This window comes from Cherax quadricarinatus, chromosome 8 (genome assembly GCF_038502225.1).
Source record: "Cherax quadricarinatus isolate ZL_2023a chromosome 8, ASM3850222v1, whole genome shotgun sequence".
NCBI lineage: Eukaryota > Metazoa > Arthropoda > Malacostraca > Decapoda > Parastacidae > Cherax > Cherax quadricarinatus.
In genome coordinates, this window is record NC_091299.1 from 41243962 (window position 1) to 41269892 (window position 25931).

Sequence of the window (25931 nt, forward strand, 5' to 3'; positions counted from 1 at the left end):
TAGGCCTCCCCTCACACCAAGCAGTGATGCTAGGCCTCCCCTCACACCAAGCAGTGATACTAGGCCTCCCCTCACACCAAGTAGTGATACTAGGCCTCCCCCCACAACAATCAGTGGTACTAGGCCTCTCCTCACGCCAAGCAGTGATGCTAGGCCTCCCCCACACCAAGCAGTGATGCTAGGCCTCCCCCACACCAAGCAGTGATACTAGGCCTCCCCCACACCAAGCAGTGATACTAGGCCTCCCCCCACACCAAGCAGTGATGCTCGGCCGCCCCCACACCTAGCAGTGATGCTAGGCCTCCCCCACACCAAGCAGTGATGCTAGGCCTCCCACACACACCAAGCAGTGATGCTAGGCCTCCGCCAACACACCAAGCAGTGATGCTAGGCCTCCCCCACACACCAAGCAGTGATGCTAGGCCTCCCCCACACACCAAGCAGTGATGCTAGGCCTTACCCCACACACCAAGCAGTGATGCTAGGCCTCCCCCCACACACCAAGCAGTGATGCTAGGCCTCCCCCACACACCAAGCAGTGATGCTAGGCCTCCCCAACACACCAAGCAGTGATGCTAGGCCTCCCCCACACACCAAGCAGTGATGCTAGGCCTCCCCCACACACCAAGCAGTGATGCTAGACCTTACCCCACACACCAAGCAGTGATGCTAGGCCTTACCCGCCACACCAAGCAATGATGCTAGGCCTCCCCGCATACACCAAGCAGTGATACTAGGCCTCCCCCACACACCAAGCAATGATGATAGGCCTCCCCCACACACCAAACAGTGATGCTAGGCCTCCCACACACACCAAGCAGTGATGCTAGGCCTCCCTCCACACACCAGGCAGTGATGCTAGGCCTTACCCCACACCAAGCAGTGATGCTAGGCCTCCCCACACACCAAGCAATGATACTAGGCCTCCCCCACACCTAGCAATGATGCTAGGCCTTACCCCACACCAAGCAGTGATGCTAAGCCTCCCCCCACACACCAAGCAGTGATACTAGGCCTCCCGACACACCAAGCAGTGATACTAGGCCTCCCCACACACCAAGCAGTGATGCTGGGCCTCCCCCACACACCAAGCAGTGATGCTGGGCCTCCCCCACACGCCAAGCAGTAATGCTAGGCCTCCCTGACACACCAAGCAGTGATGTTAGGCCTCCCCCACACACCAAGCAGTGATGCTAGGCCTCCCCCACACACCAAGCAGTGATGCTAGGCCTCCCCCATACACCAAGCAGTGATGCTCGGCCTCCCCCACACACCAAGCAGTGATGCTAGGCCTCCCCCACACACCAAGCAGTGACGCTAGGCCTCCCTCACACGCCAAGCAGTGATGCTAGGCCTTACCCCACACCAGGCAGTGATGCTAGGCCTCCCCCACACACCAAGCAGTGATGCTAGGCCTCCCCCACACACCAGGCAGTGATGCTAGGCCTCCCCCACTCACCAAGCAGTGATGCTAGGCCTTACCCCACACACCAAGCAGTGATGCTAGGCCTCCACCCCACACACCAAGCAGTGATGCTAGGCCTCCCCCCCACACACCAAGCAGTGATGCTAGGCCTCCCCCACACACCAAGCAGTGATGCTAGGCCTCCCCCACACACCAAGCAGTGATGCTAGGCCTTATCCCACACACCAAGCAGTGATGCTAGGCCTTACCCCACACCAAGCAGTGATGCTAGGCCTCCCCCACACACCAAGCAGTGATGGTAGGCCTCCCCAACACCAAGCAGTGATGCTAGACCTCCCCAACACCAAGCAGTGGTGCTAGGCCTCCCCCACACACCAAGCAATGATGATAGGCCTTCCCAACACATCAAGCAGCAATGCTATTCCTGCCCCACACCAAGCAGTGATGCTAGGCCTCCAACACACACCAAGCAGTGATGCTAGGCCTCGCACACACACAAAGCAGTGATGCTAGGCCTCCCCACACACCAAGCAGTGATGCTAGACCTCCCCCACACACCAAGCAGTGATACTAGGCCTTCCCCAATCACCAAGCAGTGATACTAGGCCTCTCCACACCAAGCAGTGATGTTAGGCCTTCCAAACACCAAGCAGTGATCCTAGGCCTCCCCACACACCAAGCAGTAATTCTAGGCCTCCCCCCCACACCAAGTAGTGATGCTAGGCCTCCCCCACTCACCAAGCAGTGATACTAGGCCTCCCCCACACACCAAGCAGTGATGTTAGGCCTTCCAAACACACCAAGCAGTGATCCTAGGCCTCCCCACACACCAAGCAGTAATTCTAGGCCTCCCCCACACACCAAGTAGTGATGCTAGGCCTCCCCCCACACCAGGCAGTGATGCTAGGCCACATTCACACACCAAGCAGTGATGCTAGGCCTCCTCCCACACCAAGCAGTGATGCTAGGCCTTCCACACACACCAAGCAGTGATGCTAGGCCTCCCCAACACCAAGCAGTGATGCTAGGCCTCCCCAACACCAAGCAGTGGTGCTAGGCCTCCCCCACACACCAAGCAATGGTGATAGGCCTTCCCCACACACTAAGCAGTGATGCTATTCCTGCCCCACACCAAGCAGTGATGCTAGGTCTCCTGCACACACCAAGCAGTGATGCTAGGCCTCCCCACACACCATGCAGTGATGCTAGGCCTCCCCCCACACACCAAGCAGTGATGCTAGGCCTCCCCCACACACCAAGCAGTGATACTAGGCCTTCCCCAATCTCCAAGCAGTGATTCTAGGCCTCCCTCACACCAAGCAGTGATGCTAGGCCTCCCCCACACACCAAGCAGTGATGCTAGGCCTCCCCCACACACCAAGCAGTGATGCTTGGCCTCCCCCACACACCAAGCAGTGATGCTAGGCCTCCCCCACACACCAAGCAGTGATGCTACACACTCCAAGCAGTGATGCTAGGCCTCCCCCACACTCCAAGCAGTGATGCTAGGCCTCCCTCACACACCAAGCAGTGATGCTAGGCCTTATCCCACACACCAAGCAGTGATGCTAGGCCTTACCCCTCACCAAGCAGTGATGCTAGGCCTCCCCCACACACCAAGCAGTGATGCTAAGCCTCCCCAACACCAAGCAGTGATGGTAGGCCTCCCCAACACCAAGCAGTGATGCTAGGCTTCCCCAACACCAAGCAGTGGTGCTATTCCTCCCCCACACACCAAGCAATGATGATAAGCCTTCCCCACACACCAAGCAGCGATGCTATTCCTGCCCCACACCAAGCAGTAATTCTAGGCCTCCCCCACACACCAAGCAGTGATGCTAGGCCTTCCCAACACTCCAAGCAGTGATGCTAGGCCTCCCCACACGCCATGCAGTAATTCTAGGCCTCCCCCACCCACCAAGTAGTGATGCTAGGCCTCCCCCACTCACCAAGCAGTGATACTAGGCCTCCCCCACACATCAAGCAGTAATGCTAGGCCTCCCCTGCACACCAAGCAGTGTTGCTAGGCCTCCCCCACACACCAAACAGTGATGCTAGGCCTCCCCCACACACCAAGCAGTGATGCTGGGCCTCCCCCACACACCAAGCAGTGATGCTAGGCCTCCCCCACACACCAAGCAGTGATACTAGGCCTTCCCCTGCCCAAGCAGTGATGCTGGGCACACCTTCACACACCAAGCAGTGATGCTAGGCCTCCTCCCACACCAAGCATTGATGCTAGGCCTCCCCCACACACCAAGCAGTGATGCTAGGTCTTCCCCATACACCAAGCAGTGATGCTAGGCCTCCTCCCACACGAAGCAGTGATGCTAGGCCACCTTCACACACCAAGCAGTGATGCTAGGCCTCCTCCCACACCAAGCAGTGATGCTAGGCCTCCTCCCACACCAAGCAGTGATGCTAGGCCTCCTCCCACACCAAGCAGTGATGCTAGGCCTCCTCCCACACCAAGCAGTGATGCTAGGCCTCCTCCCACACCAAGCAGTGATGCTGGGCCACCTTCACACACCAAGCAGTGATGCTTGGCCTTTTTCCACACCAAGCAAGTGATGCTGGGCCACCTTCACACACCAAGCAGTGATGCTAGGCCTCCTCCCACACCAAGCAGTAATGCTAGGCCTCCTTCACGCACCAAGCAGTGATGCTAGGCCTCCTCCCACACCAAGCAGTGATGCTGGCCCACCTTCACACACCAAGCAGTGATGCTAGGCCTCCCCCCCACACACCAAGCAGTGATGCTAGGCCTCCTCCCACATCAAGCAGTGATGCTAGGCCTCCCCCACACACCATGCAGTGATATTAGCCTCCCCCACACTAAGAAGTGATGTTATGCCTCCTCCACACACCAAACAGTGATTCTAAGCCTCCCCCACACCAAGCAGTGATGCTGGCCTCCCCCACATTAAGGCATGATGTTAAGCCTCCCCCACACCAAGCAGCTATGCTAGGATAAGTAGGGGGGGCTTTGGGTAATGCTTTCCACTAATTCCTCCTCGTCTTGCTGCTTTTGGAAATCTAAATTTAAATCATAGAATAGTGAATATGCAAGCTATGATTGCATGTCTTAGGGATGTCAACTGTAGTCTAGAAAGTCAAAACTAAAGATCTTTATCTTGCCTTAAGCTCTTGATATACTGGTTTGTGGAGAGGGTTACTGTGGCCCTGTGGTATATGTGCACAAACATTACCAGCTGTCACCTGTCCTCAACATTGGTATAAATAAGCCACACTGGAGTTATTGTGCGTTTGTGTCATCACCTGTTAAACCACCACTAGCCTGGGGTAAAAAAATAGAATATTTACTGTTATGCAGACTACTGCATTAGTGTAAAAATGGTATAAATAATATCAGCACACTTGTGAAAGAATGTTAGACTCACCAGTTTACGTGTATTGGACGCGTGGCATGATTTGTTTACCTTTGAACCTTGGCAAAAATTGAACATTTCTGCTACTTTGAGCTTAATTTCAAGGTACTTTTCATTGTGACACCAATCAAAGTCATCTCAATTTCTGTAATATGTCTTCCATTCTATAAAATGAGACCAGGAAAACTAGAATACAATCATAAATACCATACGAAAATACAGTGCAAATTCACTGTTTTAAACCAAAAACACAGTCAGAGTTTTTTTTTTTTTTTCTCATTACGCACTGTGTGCTGCAGGATTTTTTTATATTGTGCACACTGACCATATACAGTGGACCCCCGGTTCGCGAAGTCATTGGTATCCGATAAATCCGGTATCCGAAGCATTATATCGCAAAAAAATTGCCTCGGTTCCCACTACAAAACCCGGTATGCGATACGATTCGTACGAGACGTGTCCACGTGTTGCCTGAACTGCCCCATGTGTGCCAGTGTTTACAAGCCAGCCAGTGTGCGCGCATCTAAGGATACATTCGGTACATTCCATATTATCCATATTATCACTGTGTTTGGTGCTTGTTTCTGCAAAATAAGTCACCATGGGCCCCAAGAAAGCTTCTAGTGCCAACCCTGTGGTAAAAAGGGTGAGAATTAGTATGGAAATTAAGAAAGATTTTGAAGGGTTTGGGGCTAACCCTGAGAAGCCTATGCCAGTTGTGGAATCCATTGTGCCTACTTCAAAAATTAAGGAAATGTGTGCACAGTGGGTTGAACTGCAAACCTTTGTGGATGAAAATAACCCTAACACAGCTATTGCAAGCTGTTCTGGTAACTATTACACTGACAGTGTTGTGAACCACTTTAGTAAAGCCATAAAGGAACGAGAGGTACAGGCCTCTATGGACAGATATATTGTGTGACAGAAGTCCAGTGACTCTCAAGCTGGTCCTAGTGGCATTAAAAGAAGAAGGGAAGTAACCCCAGAAAAGGACTTTCTACCTCAAGTCCTAATGGAGGGGGATTCCCCTTCTAAACATTAAAAACTTCGACACTCTCTTCTCCTCCCATCCCATCAATCATCACCAGATCTTCACTAAAGGTAAGTGTCAGTTATTCTATTGTGATTATTCTATTGTTATTATTGTTATTGTAATTATTCTGTTGCATTAAACTTAATATTTCATGTGGTAAAAGTTTTTTTTTTTCATACTTTTGGGTGTCTTGCGCGGATTAATTTGATTTCCATTGTTTCTTGTGGAGGAAATTGATTCTCTTTCCGATAATTTTGATCTACAATGAGCTCTCAGGAACGGATTAATAACGTGAATCGGGGGTCCACTGTAGACCCATTCTTTCATATGCAGGCCTACCAACTTTCTCTTGCTAGATTTGAGGGCGCTAGTATTTAGGCGTACTAGTACGTCAATGACCCTGGTGCGTAAGCCGTTCTAGTACGTCAGAAACCCTGAAAGAGTTAAATCTGCAGTGAAATGAAGGCCGAATAAGGGTTGTCCTGGGAATGGATGGTGGGAGGGGGTAAATGAGGTTTTGTGTGCAAGGAGCTTTGACATTCAGAAGGCATATGTGAATGTATTAGATAGGATTGAGTGGAAGCAAATGGTTTTTGGACTTGACAAGCTGTTGGAGTGTGAGCAGGCTAACATTTTGTGAAGGAATTCAGGGAAACCAGTTAGCCAGACTTGAGTCCTGGAGGTGGGAAGTACAGTGCTTTCTCTCTGAAGGATGGGTGGAGATATTTACAGTTTTGAGTTGTAGTATTCTTGCACCTCTGGTAAGACAGTGATAGAGTGAATGATTGTGAAAGTGTTTCTTCTTTTTTGGGTTACCCTGCCTCAGGAGATGGTTGGTGTTGTGTTAAAAAAACTCCATAACTGGAACAGTGCACAAATAACCCGCACATAAGAGTCCGTAACTTATGATGACAGTTAACGGTCCAAATAAGAGCGAAACATCATCATACATTTCAGTCTCCCATGTGCGGGTTATTTGTGCAACACTACAAGCATCAGAAAATAAAATCCAGAATAAAAATAATCTCAAAATCGTAATGGTCATTGTCCCTAGCAAAACTTCAATGACTCTGTAACTTTTTTGTTCTTGAAGTAACACTTATTGGAGGCAGAATTATACTGTGCTGTCAGGGTTTATTCTAGCTGATTGTCTGACAGTTGTCATAGGTCCTTTAATGAATAAGGTGTAATCCATTTTTATTTTGATAATTGTTGAAATATTGAGAAATGCCACAAACCAGCTGTTTGTATTCTGTCCTACACACAGCTGTTGGCCTTCTTCCCTTTAGTTTAAAACAAATGAGCTTTAAAATATTAATTGGCGACTGTCACTCAAAGCTCCAGGTGAATGTTTACTTTACACGCATTCTGCACTTCAGCAACTTAGGCCCACATCTCATGCTTCTCCAGCTCACTCTCACATCTCATGCTTCTCCAGCTCACTCTCACATCTCATGCTTCTCCAGCTCACTCTCACATCTCATGCTTCTCCAGCTCACTCTCACATCTCATGCTTCTCCAGCTCACTCCCACATCTCATGCTTCTCCAGCTCACTCTCACATCTCATGCTTCTCCAGCTCACTCCCACATCTCATGCTTCTGCAGCTCACTCCCACATCTCATGCTTCTGCAGCTCACTCCCACATCTCATGCTTCTCCAGCTCACTCTCACATCTCATGCTTCTCCAGCTCACTCTCACATCTCATGCTTCTCCAGCTCACTCTCACATCTCATGCTTCTGCAGCTCACTCTCACATCTCATGCTTCTGCAGCTCACTCTCACATCTCATGCTTCTGCAGCTCACTCTCACATCTCATGCTTCTCCAGCTCACTCTCACATCTTATGCTTCTCCAGCTCACTCTCACATCTCATGCTTCTCCAGCTCACTCTCACATCTCATGCTTCTCCAGCTCACTCTCACATCTCATGCTTCTGCAGCTCACTCTCACATCTCATGCTTCTGCAGCTCACTCTCACATCTCATGCTTCTCCAGCTCACTCTCACATCTCATGCTTCTCCAGCTCACTCTCACATCTCATGCTTCTGCAGCTCACTCTCACATCTCATCCTTCTCCAGCTCACTCTCACATCTCATGCTTCTGCAGCTCACTCTCACATCTCATGCTTCTGCAGCTCACTCCCACATATCATGCTTCTCCAGCTCACTCTCACATCTCATGCTTCTCCAGCTCACTCTCACATCTCATGCTTCTCCAGCTCACTCCCACATCTCATGCTTCTGCAGCTCACTCTCACATCTGATGCTTCTCCAGCTCACTCCCACATCTCATGCTTCTGCAGCTCACTCCCACATCTCATGCTTCTCCAGCTCACTCCCACATCTCATGCTTCTCCAGCTCACTCCCACATCTCATGCTTCTCCAGCTCACTCTCACATCTCATGCTTCTGCAGCTCACTCCCACATCTCATGCTTCTGCAGCTCACTCCCACATCTCATGCTTCTGCAGCTCACTCCCACATCTCATGCTTCTCCAGCTCACTCTCACATCTCATGCTTCTCCAGCTCACTCTCACATCTCATGCTTCTCCAGCTCACTCTCACATCTCATGCTTCTGCAGCTCACTCCCACATCTGAGCTTCTCAGCTCACCCCACATCTCATGCTTCTGCAGCTCACTCCCACATCTCATGCTTCTCCAGCTCACTCCCACATCTCATGCTTCTCCAGCTCACTCCCACATCTCATGCTTCTCCAGCTCACTCTCACATCTCATGCTTCTGCAGCTCACTCCCACATCTCATGCTTCTGTAGCTCACTCCCACATCTCATGCTTCTCCAGCTCACTCTCACATCTCATGCTTCTCCAGCTCACTCTCACATCTCATGCTTCTCCAGCTCACTCTCACATCTCATGCTTCTGCAGCTCACTCTCACATCTGATGCTTCTCCAGCTCACTCCCACATCTCATGCTTCTGCAGCTCACTCCCACATCTCATGCTTCTCCAGCTCACTCCCACATCTCATGCTTCTCCAGCTCACTCCCACATCTCATGCTTCTCCAGCTCACTCTCACATCTCATGCTTCTGCAGCTCACTCCCACATCTCATGCTTCTGCAGCTCACTCCCACATCTCATGCTTCTGCAGCTCACTCCCACATCTCATGCTTCTCCAGCTCACTCTCACATCTCATGCTTCTCCAGCTCACTCTCACATCTCATGCTTCTCCAGCTCACTCCCACATCTCATTATTCTCTGGCTCACTCTCACATCTCATGCTTCTCCAGCTCACTCCCACATCTCATGCTTCTGCAGCTCACTCCCACATCTCATGCTTCTCCAGCTCACTCCCACATCTGATGTTTCTCCAGCTCACTCCCACATCTCATGCTTCTCCAGCTCACTCCCACATCTGATGCTTCTCTAGCTCGCTCCCACATCTGATGTTTCTCCAGCTCACTCCCACATCTCATGCTTCTCCAGCTCACTCCCACATCTGATGCTTCTCTAGCTCGCTCCCACATCTCATGCTTCTCCAGCTCACTCCCACATCTCATGCTTCTCCAGCTCACTCCCACATCTCATGCTTCTCCAGCTCACTCCCACATCTCATGCTTCTCCAGCTCACTCCCACATCTGATGCTTTTCCAGCTCCCACATCTGATGTTTCTCCAGCTCACTCCCACATCTCATGCTTCTGCAGCTCACTCCCACATCTCATGCTTCTCCTGCTCACTCTCACATCTCATGCTTCTCCAGCTCACTCTCACATCTCATGCTTCTCCAGCTCACTCCCACATCTCATGCTTCTCCAGCTCACTCTCACATCTCATGCTTCTCCAGCTCACTTCCACATCTGATGCTTCTCCAGCTCACTCCCACATCTCATGCCTATCCAGCTCACTCCCACATCACATGCTTTTTCAGCTCACTCCCACATCACATTCTTTTTCGGCTCACTCCCACACCTCATGCATCTCCTGCTCACTCCCACATCTCATGTCTATCCTGCTCACTCCCACATAGCTACGACTTGCTCTAATACCTCTTCAACTTGCACCCATTTGTTTATTATGTATTATGTTCTAAGTAAATAATATTAGCACTTTGCACCTCAGTCTTGTTCATTTTATTTATAGGCGCAGGCAGCAGAGAAGGAGACCAACTCAGAGATAGCTGGCCCACAAGCTCGGATAGAGAAAATTAATTCTATATCTTCCTTACTGGAGACCCGAGAAGGCTTTGGGCTGGATTCGTTAGGTTCTTTAGGGCTTGGCTTCAGAGCTGCAATGCCTAAAATGCCTTCGTTTAGAAAAATTGTAAGTGTTAATGGTATACTGTATTATTATGTATTAGCTTTTATATACATATGTACCATCTGTGAAATGTCAAATAATTAATTGAGAGATGAAAAAAAATTCATCCATTGAACATTATTATTTTATATATAGCTGTATTATTCTTTAAAGCTCATAATTGATGAATTTCATTACAGCGTAAAATCAAGCCACCTTCACCTCCATGTATGGATGAAGATAGTCGAGGAATGGGTTCTGATGAAGACAGTAAACAGTCAAGACAAAAAGCAGAGGAATCATCAGATTCTGATTCAGGGCCTGATGATCTTCTTCCTATTCAAAAAACTAAACCATCACCACCTCTAATAAAAAGAAAACCAAAATGGCCATCTGATGAATCAGGTTAGCATATCTATTAGTATATCATTACACTTTTTTCAAAGCATATCAATATCACTGCAGAATTGCACAAACTAAATAAGTCATTAAAGAAGCATTTTTATGTGGTTTTGTGTTTTTTAGTTTTCACTATTCTAAAATATAACATGAAGAGACTTGGGGAAACAAGTTTGTTGGATTTGTTTGTGTCTTGGAGGTGAGAAGTACAGTGCCTGCACTCTGAAGGAGTGGTGGGATGTTATATTTCAGAAGGTCATTTGAATAATGAGACCTGTTTTCTTCTTGCCTGAAGGCCAGATATTTTGTGTCATTATGTATCCTCTGGTAAATTAGTCAGGGTTTGTAACATGTGTTCTTTGGTAAACTAGTCAGTCAAGGTTTTAACATTATGTATATATCTACTGGTAAGCTAATCAAGGTTTGTAATATTATGTATTCTCTGGTAAACTAGTCAGCATTTGTAACATTTTGTATCCTCTGGTAAACTAGTCAGGGTTTGTAATATAACATATCCTCCAGTAAACTAGTCAGGGTTCACAATATGTATTTTCTGGTAAACTAGTCAGAATTTGTATTATGTATTCTTTGATAAACTAGTCAGGGATTATAATATGTATTTTCTGGTAAACTAGTTAGGATTTGTAGAATGTATTCTCTAGTATACTAATGTGGGTTTTTAATATGTTTTCTCTGGTTAAAGTGTCATTGTTTGTGATGTGTTTTTATGTATTAACTTGTAAACTAGTTAAGGTTTTAAGAGGACATTACAGTTAGTTTTAGCCATTTAAGTTGAAGAAATTTCCAGATATAGAATCATTCTTTGAAATATTCTTGACTTGCATTTTTCACTTTGGTGAGTAGATTGTAAGAAGCATAGCAGCTCAAAGAATTTAATTTGTCATGTGTGAGAGTATAGTTATACCAACACTCTTATATGGGTGCAAAGTATGGGTGGTGAATGTTACAACAAGGAGAAGGCTGGAGGCAGTGGAGATGCCATGTCTGAGGGCAATGTGTGGTGTGAATATAATGTAGAAAATTTGTAGTTTGGAAATTAGGAGGAAGTGAGGGATTACCAAAACTATTATCCAGAGAGCCGAGGAGGGGTTATGAGGTAGTCCAGACATGTAGAGAGGATGGCTAAAACTAACTGAGGTGGAGGGAAGGCAGGTGGGGTCAGCCTAGGAAAGGTTGGAGGGAGGGGGTAAAGGAGGTTTTGTGTGTGAAGGGCTTGGACTTCCAGCAAGCATGCATGAGTGTGTTAGATAGGAGCAAGTGGAGGCAAATGGTTTTTAGGACTTGACGTGCTGTTGGAATGTGAGCAGGGTAATATTTATGAAGGGATTCTGGGAAACCGGCAGACCGGACTTGAGTCCTGGCTATGGAAAGTACAGTGCCAGCACTCTGAAGGAGAGGTGTTAATGTTGCAGTTTTAACTGTAATGTATGTGCACCTCTGGCAAGACAGTGATGGAGTGAATGATAGTGAAAGTTTTTCTTTTTCGGGCCACCCTACCTTGGTGGGAAACGGCCAGTGTGTTAATGATAAAATAAAATGATCTTGCTGGCTAATATTCTTCCCTTGAGAAATTGCCTTTATCCTTCCCTAATGAGATGGTGGCAAAGCAGAATTTTGTTTTGGTTGCCCATTCCCTACATCAAAATAATGTTTCAAGAATTTTTTTCCCTATCGATGCGTGTAATGGCACCACAGAAATAATTTGGCATGCTGAGTTTTGCCTGTGAACTGCATCTTGCCCAGCCTTGGATTAACTCATAAGACTATTATGTGGTTTATTCTGTACCAGTGCTGTGTGTTGATATGTATGGCTCAAGGTTTGCTTGTTGTAAGCATTAATAAACTGAGTGAAAAAGCAGTTTCCTGGAAAGCCTGGCTTTAGATCTGGCTGCAAGACTGGATCAACTCTAGTAAATGATCATGGGAAAACAAGAAGTGTGTGTGTGTGTTTGTGCATGTATGTATTCACTGATGTGAGTTTTCCATTATGGTTCCATAATGAAGTGAGATATATGGCTGAATGGAGGTGTGGTTGTGATCAGTACTTGAAACAGATGCTAGAGGGAGCCAAATATACATGCACATAGATATAAATAATTTTATTCTCAAAATTAATTTAGTGGGCTATACGGGAGAAGGAGTTACTAGCCTATTGTTCCCGGCATTTTAGTTGACTTTTACGACATGCATGGCTTACGGAAGAAAGATTCTTATTCCTCGTCCCCATGGATATAAAAGGAAAATCAGTAAGAACAAGAACTATTAAGACAAAATCAAAGAAAACTCGGATGAGTGAGTATACATAAACGTGTACATGTATGTGTAGTGTGACCTAAGCGTAAGTATAAGTAGCAAGATGTACCTGAAATCTTGCATGCTCTGATCAATATTTAGTCGTAGATACAGTTAGAGTAAGAGATAGATGGGACTAAAGGAAAATGGCAACAGCAAGTAAGAGAGAGGTGACAGTGTATAAACTAGAGGAGGAGGAAGTTAGGGTGAGATATAAGCAACTATTGGCAGAAAGGTGGGCTAGTGCAGATATGAGTAGTGGGGGGGTTGAAGAGGGTTGGAATAGTTTTAAAAATGCAGTATTAGAATGTGGGGCAGAAGTTTGTGTTTATAGGAGGGTGGGTGCAGGAGCAGAGAGGAGTGATTGGTGGATTGATGAAGTAAAGGGTGAGATTAACAAGTTAAAAAAAACCTAGGGAACGAATGGATTTGTCAGTTAAAAAGAGTAGGGGAGTTAATAGATGGGGAGCTGGAGGTATTGGGTAGATGGCAGGAATATTTTGAGGAACTTTTAAATGTAGATGAAGAAAGGGAGGTCTTAATTTCATGCACTGGCCAGGGAAGTATAACATCTTTTAGGAGTGAAGAAGATCAGGATGCGAGTGTGGGGGAGGTGTGTGAGGCATTACGTAAAGTGAAAGGGGGTAAAGCACCTGGAACTTACAGGATCATCACAGAAATATTAAAAGCAGGGGGATGTAGTGTTGGAGTGGTTGGTATTTTTGTTTAATAAATGCATGAGAGAGGGAAAGGTACCTAGGGATTGGCAGAGAGGTATAGTTCCTTTATATAAAGGGAAGGGAGACAAAAGAGATTGTAAAAATTATAGGAGAATAAGTTTACTGAGTATACCAGGAAAAGTGTACAGTAGGATTATTATTGAGAGAATTAGAAGTAAGACAGAGAGTAGGATTGCAGATGAGCAAGGAGGCTTTACAGTGGGTAGGGTATGTGTAGATCAATTGTTTACATTGAAGCATATATCTTTCTTTCTTTCAACACACCAGCCGTATCCCACCGAGGTGGGGTGGCCCAAAAGGAAAAACGAAAGTTTCTCCTTTTACATTTAGTAATATATACAGGAGAAGGGGTTACTAGCCCCTTGCTTCCGGCATTTTAGTCGCCTCTTACGACATGCATGGCTTACGGAGGAAGAATTCTGTTCCACTTCCCCATGGAGCTGAAGCATATATGTGAACAGTATTTAGATAAAGAAAGGGAAGTTGTCATTGCATTTATGGATTTAGAAAAGGCATATCTGGGTGCCTCTGCACAAACAGTGATTATGTGTGAGTGAGGTGAAAGTGTTCAATGATGATGAAAGTATATTCATTTTGGGGATTTTCTTTCTTTTTTGGTCACCCTGCTTCAGTGGGAGACGGCCAACTTGTTGAAAAAAAACCTGATAGTGTGGATAGGGGAGCAATGTGGCAGATATTGCAAGTGTATGGAACAGGTAGTAAGATACTAAATGCTGTAAAGAGTTTTTATGAGGATAGTGAGGCTCAGGTTAGGGTGTGTAGGAGAGAGGGAGATTACTTCCCAGTAAAAGTAGGTCTTAGACAGGGATGTGCAATGTCACCATGGTTGTTTAACCCTTTGACTTTCGCAATTATTTTTTCTCATGAAATGATAGAAAATCTTTTCCTGATGGTAACGACACCAAAAGTACGAAATTTGATGAAAAACTTACACAATTATGCTCTTGTGAAGTTAACGACCTCGGCAACATTTATGTATTGTCAATTTCGCCCACTTTGAGCCCTATTTTCGGCCAATTCCATTGTTCCAATCAACCAAACTCATAGCTTTTTCTTTAGAACTCCATTTGTTCTATCGATTGAGTACAAGAAACTGCCCATTTACCAATTTTAACTACACAATAAAGTGGTCAGAAATTGGCATTTTGGTGAATTTCATGCAAATAAAAAAATATTTGTCAATTCCAAAATAGAATCCAGAATGAACAATGCAGACATTCCTGGCACTAAAATAACATTTTCTTTGTTCGTCAGTCACGTCTCCAGGCCCCTGTTATAATACTCTTGCTTTCTATTTTGAATTTTTATTCACTCAAAAAATAGAAGATATACTGTTATGCAGACTACTGCAATATTGTAATAATTGTATAAATAATGTCATCCCATTCCTGACTGTGTATTAGAATGGCTTGCTGGACATTTATTAGACAATGACGTCATTTGTTTACTCTTGAACATCGGCAAAAATCAAACATTTCTGCCAATTTGAGCTCCATTTCAAGATCCTTTTCATAATAAAACCAATCAAAAATCACTTCTATTTCTATGTTTTCCATTCTATCAAATGAGACCAAGAAAACAAGAATACAACCATAAATACTATGCAAAAATACACCTCAAAGTTAGCGTTTTAATCCAAAAAAGAAGGGTGCCAGGGCCCCTTCAGTTAAACTGAAGAGTACCAATGCTCCTTCAGTTCTGTCGAAGAAGAGGGCCAGCGAAGCCTCAGTTCAGTCAGAGAAGTATGTCAGTGCCCAGAAATTGATAATTTGGCCAATCTCACACAAATTTCAAAATAGGGTTTAGATTAAACATTGCTGGCATTCCTGGCACTAAAATAAGATTTCCTTTGTTCATTAGTTATGTTCTCAGGCTTTACATATTAATTCCATTTTAACTTTTTATTCACACAAAGAATTTTTATTCACACAAAAAGTAGAAGATTTCTGTTACGCAATATTGTAATGAGTGTATAAATAATATCACCACATTTGTGAATGCTTATTAGATCCACCAGTTGATGTGTATTGGATGAGTGACGTGATTTGTTTCCTCTTGACTGTCTGCAAAAATCGAACATTTCCACTACTTTGAGTTTAATTTCAAGTTATTTTCAATCCTGAAACCAATCAAAATCATATCTGTTTCTGTAATATATCCATCAAATGAGACTGAGAAACCAAGAATACAACTATAAAAACCATGTGAAAATTGCAGATTCGCTGTTTTAAACCAGAAACACGGTTGCATGCTGCATATTTTTTTTATATGGTCATACTGGCCAGGTTGTAACATCAACACCAACAATCCCTTCTGTCGAGAGGTTGACTCTTATAGGGAGACTACTTCCCAGTAAAAGTACGTCTTAGACAGGGATGTGTAATGTCACCGTGGTTGTTTAATATGTTTATAGATGGGGTTGTAAAAGAAGTAAATGCTTGGGTGTTCGGGAGAGGGGTGGGATTAAATTACGGGGAATTAAATACAAAATGGGAAGTGACACAGTTACTTTTTGCTGATGATACTGTGCTTATGGGAGATTCTAAAGAAAAATTGCAGAGATTAGTGGACGAATTTGGGAATGTGTGTAAAGGTAGAAAGTTGAAAGTGAACATAGAAAAGAGTAAGGTGATGAGAGTATCAAATGATTTAGATAAAGAAAAATTGGATATCAAATTGGGGAGGAGGAGTATGGAAGAAGTGAATTTTTTCAGATATTTGGGAGTTGACATATCAACGGATGGATTTATGAAGGATGAGGTTAATCATAGAATTGATGAAGGAAAAAAGGTGAGTGGTGCATGGAGGTATATGTGGAGGCAAAAAATGTTATCTATTGAGGCAAAGAAGGGAATGTATGAAAGTATAATAGTATCAACCCTCTTATATGGGTGTGAAGCTTGGGTTGTAAATGCTGCAGCAAGGAGGCAGTTGGAGGCAGTGGAGATGTCCTGTTTAAGAGCAATGTGTGGTGTAAATATTATGCAGAAAATTAGGAGTGTGGAAATTAGGAGGTGTGGAGTTAATAAAAGTATTAGTCAGAGGGCTGAAGAGGGTTTGTTGAAGTGGTTTGGTCATTTAGAGAGAAGGGATCAAAGTAGAATGACATGGAGAGTGTATAAATCTGTAGGGGAAGGAAGGCGGGGTAGGGGTCGTCCTTGAAAAGGTTGGAGAGAGGGGGTAAAGGAGGTGTTGTGGGCGAGGGGTTCGGACTTCCAGCAAGCGTGCGAGAGCGTGTTAGATAGGAGTGAATGGAGACAAATGGTATTTGGGACCTGACGATCTGTTGGAGTGTGAGCAGGGTAATATTTAGTGAAGGGATTCAGGGAAACTGGTTATTTTATATAACCGGACTTGAGTCCTGGAAATGGGAAGTACAATGCCTGCACTCTAAAGGAGGGGTTTGGGATATTGTCAGTTTGGAGAGATATATAGTGTATTTTTATACGTATATACATGTACTTCTAAACTGTTGTATTCTGGGCACCTCTGCAAAAACAGTGATTATGTGTGAGTGAGGTGAAAGTGTTGAATGATGATGAAAGTATTTTCTTTTTGGGGATTTTCTTTCTCTTTGTGTCACCCTGCCTCGGTGGGAGACAGCCGACTTGTTGAAAAAAAAAAAAAAAACTTATCACATAGACCCATTCTCTCATATCTAGGCCCATATTTACTGCTCACAGCTTATCTGAGTGAGCTGAGCTCATCACGTAGTACTACGACACTGATCAGTGATCTCAAAGCTGTAGTACTACAGCAAAGTCAGCGAAAGGGTTAAGTATGGTGCAGTTAACAATGGCATGTAAAGTAAGTAGTGGTACCAAGAAGTAATGTGTGGTTCTCAATGTTAAGAAAAAACTTGAACTAATAAAGAAGGTTTAGTCTGATATCTGTGGCACATCTTCTCAATCATCTACATTGTTTTCACTAGTACGTATAGCTATACTGGTCCTCTGATTCACAATAAAAGTTAGTTTGAATCCCACTATCAATCATGGCAGTTTACTCATCTCTTCACAAAAAGGTAAGTAAAATTGCATTAAATTTTGTACAGTACTAAAAAATTACTGTACAGTACAGTACTGTATTACTACTGGTTAGAACACCCTTATTCTTAGTGTCCGCTCGTCTTCCATATCAGCAGACCAAGTTCACTGATTCAGTCCACAGAATCAGAGCTTTGTCCATTTATGTAGTAATCATGAAAAATTTATTCTTAATTTGGAAGATTCGGACAATAGATAATTTTGTACACCCCTTTCCCTGTTTGCCCATTAATTAAAGGGCTCACTATAGTGTGAATAGCTGTGTCACTTTGAATAAGTTTAATATATTTTACTCTGCCTTTATCATTCTTATGTCTTATGGGCAAATTTCTCTCCACTCCATGAAAGTGACGAGGCACTGATGCTGATGAATTATCATTTATATTTTTAACTTTCAGTTGAGAGTAATGTTTCTTCTGATGAGGAAGAAGAAAAGGAAGAGTCATCATCATCATCATCGTCATCATCATCCACATCAGAATCATCAGAATCTGACTCATCATCATCATCATCATCTGACATTGAGGAGGAAGAAGATGAACTGGAGGAACTCAAGGTTTGTCATATAACATAATAATACCCACATATTTTGTAACTTCAACCTGTAAATGTGTAGATCAAGTGTTTACACTGAAGCATATATGTGAACAGTATTTAGATAAAGGTAGGGAAGTTTTTATTGCATTTATGGATTTAGAAAAGGCATATGATCGAGTGGAGCAATGTGGCAGATGTTGCAAGTATATGGAATAGGTGGTAAGTTACTAAATGCTGTAAAGAGTTTTTATGAGGATAGTGAGGCTCAGGTTAGGGTGTGTAGAAGAGAGGGAGACTACTTCCTGGTAAAAGTAGGTCTTAGACAGGGATGTGTAATGTCACCATGGTTGTTTAATATATTTATAGATGGGGTTGTAAAAGAAGTAAATACTAGGGTGTTTGGGAGAGGGGTGGGATTAAATTATGGGGAATCAAATTCAAAATGAGAATTAACACAGTTACTTTTTGCTGATGATACTGTGCTTATGGGAGATTCTAAAGAAAAATTGCAAAGGTTAGTGGATGAGTTTGGGAATGTGTGTAAAGGTAGAAAGTTGAAAGTGAACATAGAAAAGAGTAAGGTGATGAGGGTATCAAATGATTTAGATAAAGAAAAATTGGATATCAAATTGGGGAGGAGGAGTATGGAAGAAGTAAATGTTTTCAGATACACATGTACTTGGGAGTTGACGTGTCAGCAGATGGATTTATGAAGGATGAGGTTAATCATAGAATTGATGAGGGAAAAAAGGCGAGTGGTGCTTTGAGGTATATGTGGAGTCAAAAACGTTATCTGTGGAGGCAAAGAAGGGAATGTATGAAAGTATAGTAGTACCAACACTCTTATATGGGTGTGAAGCTTGGGTGGTAAATGCAGCAGCGAGGAGACGGTTGGAGGCAGAGGAGATGTCCTGTCTAAGGGCAATGTGTGGTGTAAATATTATGCAGAAAATTCGGAGTGTGGAAATTAGGAAAAGGTGTGGAGTTAATAAAAGTATTAGTCAGAGGGCAGAAGAGGGGTTGTTGAGGTGGTTTGGTCATTTAGAGAGAATGGATCAAAGTAGAATGACATGGAAAGCATATAAATCTATAGGGGAAGGAAGGCGAGGTAGGGGTCATCCTCGAAAGGGTTGGAGAGAGGGGGTAAAGGAGGTTTTGTGGGCAAGAGGCTTGGACTTCCAGCAAGCGTGCGTGAGCGTGTTAGATAGGAGTGAATGGAGACGAATGGTACTTGGGACCTGACGATCTGTTGGAGAGTGAGCAGGGTAATATTTCCAGGACTTGAGTCCTGGAAATGGGAAGTACAATGCCTGCACTTTAACCCTTTCAGGGTCCGTCCCGTAGATCTACGGCTTTACGTTCAGGGTCCAAACCGTAGATCTACGTCATGAGCTCAGCTCACTCTGATAAACTGTGAGTGGTAAATTTGGGCCTAGATATGAGAGAATACATCTATGTGGTATGTGTGCACCACATAAAACAAATCCTGCAGCACACTGTGTATAATGAGAGAAAAAAAACTGGGACCGTGATTTTCGATTAAAACAGCGAATTTGCAGTGTTTTTTCGTATGTTTTTTATTGTTGTATTTGTGATTTCTTGGTCTCATTTGATAGAATGGAAGACATATTACAGAAATAGAGATAATTTTGATTGGTTTTAGCACTGGAAATGGCTTGAAACTAAGCTCAAAGTGGCGGAAATGTTAAATTTTTGCCCATGTTCAAGAGTAAACAAACGACTTCACACGTCTAATACATGCCAGCAGGTGGGTCTAATATACATTCACAAATGTGCTGATGATATTTATACAATTATTACAATATTGCATAACAGTAAATCTTCTATTTTTTGGTGTGAATAAAAATTCATTATGTGAATAAAAATCAAAATGGAATTTATTTGTAAAGCCTCAAAACATAACTAATGAACAGAGGAAATGTTAGTTTAGTTCCAGGGATACCTACATTGTTTATTCTGGACCCTATTTTGAAATTGGAATATTTTGAAATTTGTGTTAAATTGGCCAAATTACCAATTTCCGGTCACTTTATTTTGTAGTTGAAACAGTTGACTTGGTGATTTCTTGTGCTCAATCGTTAGAATAGAAGTAATACTAGTGAAATAGCTAAGAATTTGGTCGACTGGAATAATGTAATTGGCCTAAAATGGGAGTCAAATTCGGCAAAATCGCTGATTCGTAAATATCGCTGACACACCAAAATTCACGAGAGCATAATTTCGTCAATTTTCCATCAAATTTCATACTTTTTGTTTTATTACATTCACAAAAAGATTCTCTACTATTTCATAAGAAAAAATAACATTTTTTTTTTTGAAAATTCTTGGACACTGGGGCACCACTTCAGATTTTGGCCTTGGACCCTGAAAGGGTTAAAGGAGGGGTTTGGGATATTGGCAGTTTGGAGGGATATGTTGTGTATCTTTTTATACGTATATGCTTCTAAACTGTTGTATTCTGAGCACCTCTGCAAAAACAGTGATTATGTATGAGTGTGGTGAAAGTGTTGAATGATGATGAAAGCATTTTCTTTTGGGGGATTTTCTTTCTTTTTTGGGTCACCCTGCCTCGGTGGGAGACGGCCGACTTGTTGAAAAAAAAAAAAACTGTAAATTTACTTTTTTTTCTCAGACTCTGACATTACCCACATAATACAGTGGTTTCTTTAACCCTTTGAGGGTTTTCGTCGTACTAGTACGTCTTACGCGTAGGGGTTTTTGACGTACTAGTACGCATAAATTCTAGCGGCCTCAAATCTAGTGGGAGAAAGCTGGTAGGCCTTCATATGAAAGAATGGGTCTATGTGGTCAGTGTGCACAGTCTAAAAAAAATCCTGCAGCACACAGTGCATAATGAGAAAAAAAAAACTTTGACCATTTTTTTGGAATAAATCAGCGACTTTGCAGTGTACAGTGGACCCCCGCATACCGTACGCCTTGCATAACGGACAATCCGCATACCGGACGCTTTGATCGCTAAAATTTTGCCCCGCATACCGCCCAAAAACCCGCTCAGCGCCCTTCGTCCAATGTGCGGCCTGAGCCAGCCTCATATGTTCCGCCGGTGGCATTGTTTACCAGCCAGCCTCCGCGGTAACATTCAAGCATACAATCGGAATATTTCGTATTATTACAGTGTTTTCAGTGCTGTTTCTGGAAAATAAGTGACCATGGGCCCCAAGAAAGCTTCTAGTTCCAACCCTACAGCAATAAGGGTTAGAATTCCAATAGAAATGAAGAAAGAGATCATTGATAAGTATGAAAGTGGAGTGCGTATCACCGACCTGGTCAGGTTGTACAAGAAACCCAAATCACCCATCTCTACTATTGTGGGCAACAGAAAGGCAATCAAGGAAGCTGTTCTTGCCAAAGGTTTAACTGTGTTTTCGAAACAAAGATCGCAAGTGATGGAAGATGTTGAGAGACTCTTATTGGTGTGGATAAATGAAAAACAGCTAGCAGGAGATAGCGTCTCTCAAGCGATCATAAGCGAAAAGGCTAGGAAGTTGCATGAGGATTTAATTAAAAAAAGGCCTGCAACTAGTGATGATGTGAGTGAATTTAAGGCCAGCAAAGGTTGGTTTGAGAGATTTAAGAAGCGTAGTGGCATACATAGTGTGATACGGCATGGTGAGGCTGCCAGTTCGGACCACAAAGCGGCTGAAAAATATGTGCAGGAATTCAAGGAGTACATAGAAACTGAAGGACTGAAACCTGAACAAGTGTTTAATTGTGATGAAACAGGCCTGTTCTGGAAGAAAATGCCAAGCAGGACCTACATTACTCAGGAGGAAAAGGCACTCCCAGGACATAAGCCTATGAAAGACAGGCTTACTTTGTTGATGTGTGCCAATGCTAGTGGTGATTGCAAAGTTAAGCCTTTATTAGTGTATCACTCTGAAACTCCCAGAGCGTTCAGGCAAAAGAATGTCCTCAAGGATAATTTGTGTGTGCTGTGGAGATCAAACAGTAAGGCATGGGTCACTAGGGACTTTTTCTATAACTGGTTACACCATGCATTTGCCCCCAATGTCAAAGATTACCTAACTGAAAAGAAATTAGAACTTAAGTGCCTCCTGGTGTTAGACAATGCCCCTGGTCATCCTACAGACGTGGCAGAGCGACTTTATGGGGACATGAGCTTCATTAAGGTGAAGTTTTTGCCTCCTAATACCACTCCTCTCCTGCAGCCCATGGACCAGCAGGTTATTGCAAACTTCAAAAAACTGTACACAAAAGCTCTGTTTGAAAGGTGCTTTGTAGTGACCTCAGAAACTCAACTGACTCTAAGAGAGTTTTGGAGAGATCACTTTAATATCCTCAATTGTATAAACCTTATAGGTAAGACTTGGGAGGGAGTGACTAAGAAGACCTTGAACTCTGCTTGGAAGAAACTGTGGCCAGAATGTGTAGACAAAAGGGATTTTGAAGGGTTTGAGGCTAACCCTGAGAGGAGTATACCAATTGAGGAATCAATTGTGGCATTGGGGAAGTCCTTGGGGTTGGAGGTTAGTGGGGAGGATGTGGAAGAGTTGGTGGAGGAGGACAATGAAGAACTAACCACTGATGAGCTGATAGATCAACTTCAAGAGCAAGAGGCCAGACCTGGGGAAACTGGTTCAAAGGAGGGGAGAGAGAAATTGAAGGAATTGCCTACTTCAAAGATTAAGGAAATGTGTGCAAAATGGCTTGAAGTGCAAACCTTTTTTGATGAAAATCACCCTCACACAGCTATTGCAAGCCGTGCTGGTGACTGTTACAATGACAATGTTGTGAACCACTTTAGACAAATCATAAAGGAACGAGAGGTACAGGCCACTATGGACAGATATGTTGTGCGAAAGAAGTCCAGTGACTCTGAAGCTGGTCCTAGTGGCATTAAAAGAAGAAGGGAAGTAACCCCAGAAAAGGACTCGACACCTCAAGTCTTAATGGAAGGGGATTCCCCTTCTAAACACTAACACTCTCTCTCCCCTCCTCCCATCCCATCAATCATCACCAGATCTTCAATAAAAGTAAGTGTCATGTAATTGTGCATGCCTTTTTCAGTTTGTGTGTACTAAAATTAACATTTCATGTGGTAAAAAAAATTGTTTTTCATACTTTTGGGTGTCTTGCACGGATTAATTTTATTTCCATTATTTCTTATGGGGAAAATTCATTCACATACCGAACATTTCGCATAACAGCCAGCCCTCTTGCACGGATTAAGGTCGCTATGCGGGGGTCCACTGTATTTTCGTATGGTATTTATTGTTGTATTCTAGTTTTCTTGGTCTCATTTTATAGAATGGAAGACATATTACAGAAATTGAGATGATTTTGGCTGGTTTTACAATGAAAGGTGCCTTGAAATTGAGCTCAAAGTAGCAGAAATGTTCGATTTTTACCAAACTTCAAAAGTAAACAAATCGTGCCAAGCGTGCAATACACGTCAACTGGTGAGTCTAATATTCTTTCACAAGTGCACCAATAATATTTATACCATTTTTTACACTAATGCAGTAGTCTGCATAACAGTAAATCTTATATTTTTTGTGAGAATAAAAATTCAAAATGGAAAGCAAAAGAATATAAGAGGGGCCTTGAGACGTGACTAATGACTAGAGGAAATGTCATTTTAGTGCCAGGAATGTCTTTCTTGTTTATTCTGGACCCTATTCGGAAATTGGCATCTTTTTAAAAAATTTGTGTGAAATTGGCAAAATTGCTAAATTCTGACCACTGTACTGGATAGTTGAATTTCATAAATGGGTGGTTTCTTGCAACAATTCGATAGAAAAAATGGAGTTCTAGCGAAATATTCATGTTTTTTGTCGACTAGTACAGCGAAATTGGCCGAAAATGGGGCTCAAAGTGGGCAAAATCGCCGATGCGTAAACATCGCCGAGACCGCTAACTTTGCGAGAGCATAATTTCATAAGTTTTCTATCAAATTTCAAACTTTTGGTGTCTTTATGATCGGGAAAAGATTCTCTATCTTTTCATAAGAGAAAATAATTTTTTTTTTTTTTTTAAATTTGGCCGACCCTGAGAACGAGTTTCGGAGAGGGCCTGTCGACCCTCAAAGGGTTAAAAAAAAAATTAAACCAATTTTTTGAATATTTATAGATTGCCTTTATACAAAGTGAGTTTCTAGAAAAAAAAAATGGGCCAACAATTTAAGAACAAAGAAAAATCACCAAGAATTATTTTTATCTTTGTTCATTAAAATGTTAGTAAACACTTAATAGATGATAAACAGTGAAGAGCTGTGAAAGCAACACCAGCTGCCTGGATTTGTTTTTATTTTATGAATGCTACATTAACCCTTTCAGGGTCGAGTGGCCCTCTCCTAAACTCGTTCTCAGGGTCGAAAATTTTTCGGAAAAAAAAAATTATTTTTTCTTATGAAATGATAGAGAATCTTTTCCCAAACATATTGACACCAAAAGTATGAAATTTGATGGAAAACTTACGGAATTATGCTCTTGCAAAGTTAGCAGTCTTGCCGATGTTTATGCATCGGCGATTTTGCCAACTTTGAGCCCTATTGTCGGCCAATTCCTGTGTACTAGTCGACAAAAATCATATTTACTTTGCTAGAACTCCATTTTTTCTATCAAATGAGTACAAGAAACCACCCATTTACCAATTTCAACTATCCAATAAAGTGATTAGAAATTGGCAATTTTGTCAATTTCACATAAATTTTAGAAGTTGCCAATTTCGAAATAGGGTCCAGAATAAACAAGACAGACATTCCTGGCACTAAAATAAGAAGTTCTCTGTTCGTTAGTCATGTCCCTAGGCCCCTCTTATATTTCTTTTGCTTTCCACTTTGAATTTTTATTCTTACAAAAAACACAAGATTTACTATTATGCAGACTACTGCATTAGTGTAGAAATGGTATAAAGAATATCAGCGCACTTGTGAAAGAATATTAGACTCACCAGTTGATACGTATTGGACGCTTGGCATGATTTGTTTACTTTTGAACTTTGGTAAAAATCAAACATTTTTGCTACTTTGAGCTCAATTTCAAGGTATTTTTCATTGTGAAACCAATCAAAATCATCTCAATTTCTGTAATATGTCTTCCATTCTATAAAATGAGACCAGGAAAACTAGAATACAACCATAAATACCATAGGAAAATACAGTGCAAAGTCGCTGTTTTAATCCAAAAACACGGTCAAAGTTTTTTTTTCTCATTACGCACTGTGTGCTGCAGGATTTTTTTTATACTGCGCGCACTGACCAGATAGACCCATTCTTTCATATGTAGGCCTACCAGCTTTCTCTCGCTAGATTTGAAGGTGCTAAAATTTAGGCGTTCTAGTACATCGATAACCCTGGTGCGTAATCCGTACTAGTATGTACATCGAAAACCCTGAAAGGGTTAAAAGTTCACTGGCTTACATTCTATCATGCATCACATGCTTCCTTCTCAACAAGTGTATGTGGTCTTAATAAGTTGAGATCATGAGGTGTTCCAATGTGGCATTTATTTTCCTTTAAAATCAAATAGGTAATAAAAAAAATGGTAGAATCTATTTATTTCTCGATTTTTTTTATACTGATTTGGGTATAGGTGTCCCTCACTTTATGCAGATTTGCATTATATGAATTTCCTATTGTACCATGTTCTGTTTCCATTGGTTTTCTGTAGTGCAGTTTACAGTTGTCATACAAGACTGGCATTGTTCACAGAGTGCATTGAAAATTTTTATTTATTGATTTTTTCACTGCACTGGCCATCT

The 25931-nt window shown here is 42.9% G+C and overlaps 1 protein-coding gene across 1 annotated transcript in view; it reads left to right on the plus strand.

The window, feature by feature from the left end:
• Set1 (SET domain containing 1) overlaps window positions 1–25931 on the plus strand; it is a gene marked incomplete in the record, with an annotated part of 508988 nt that overhangs the window by 321616 nt on the left and 161441 nt on the right. The window contains 3 exon segments of the mRNA XM_070083037.1: window positions 9956–10135; window positions 10312–10516; window positions 18029–18186. Coding sequence (XP_069939138.1) covers window positions 9956–10135; window positions 10312–10516; window positions 18029–18186 — 543 coding nt within the window.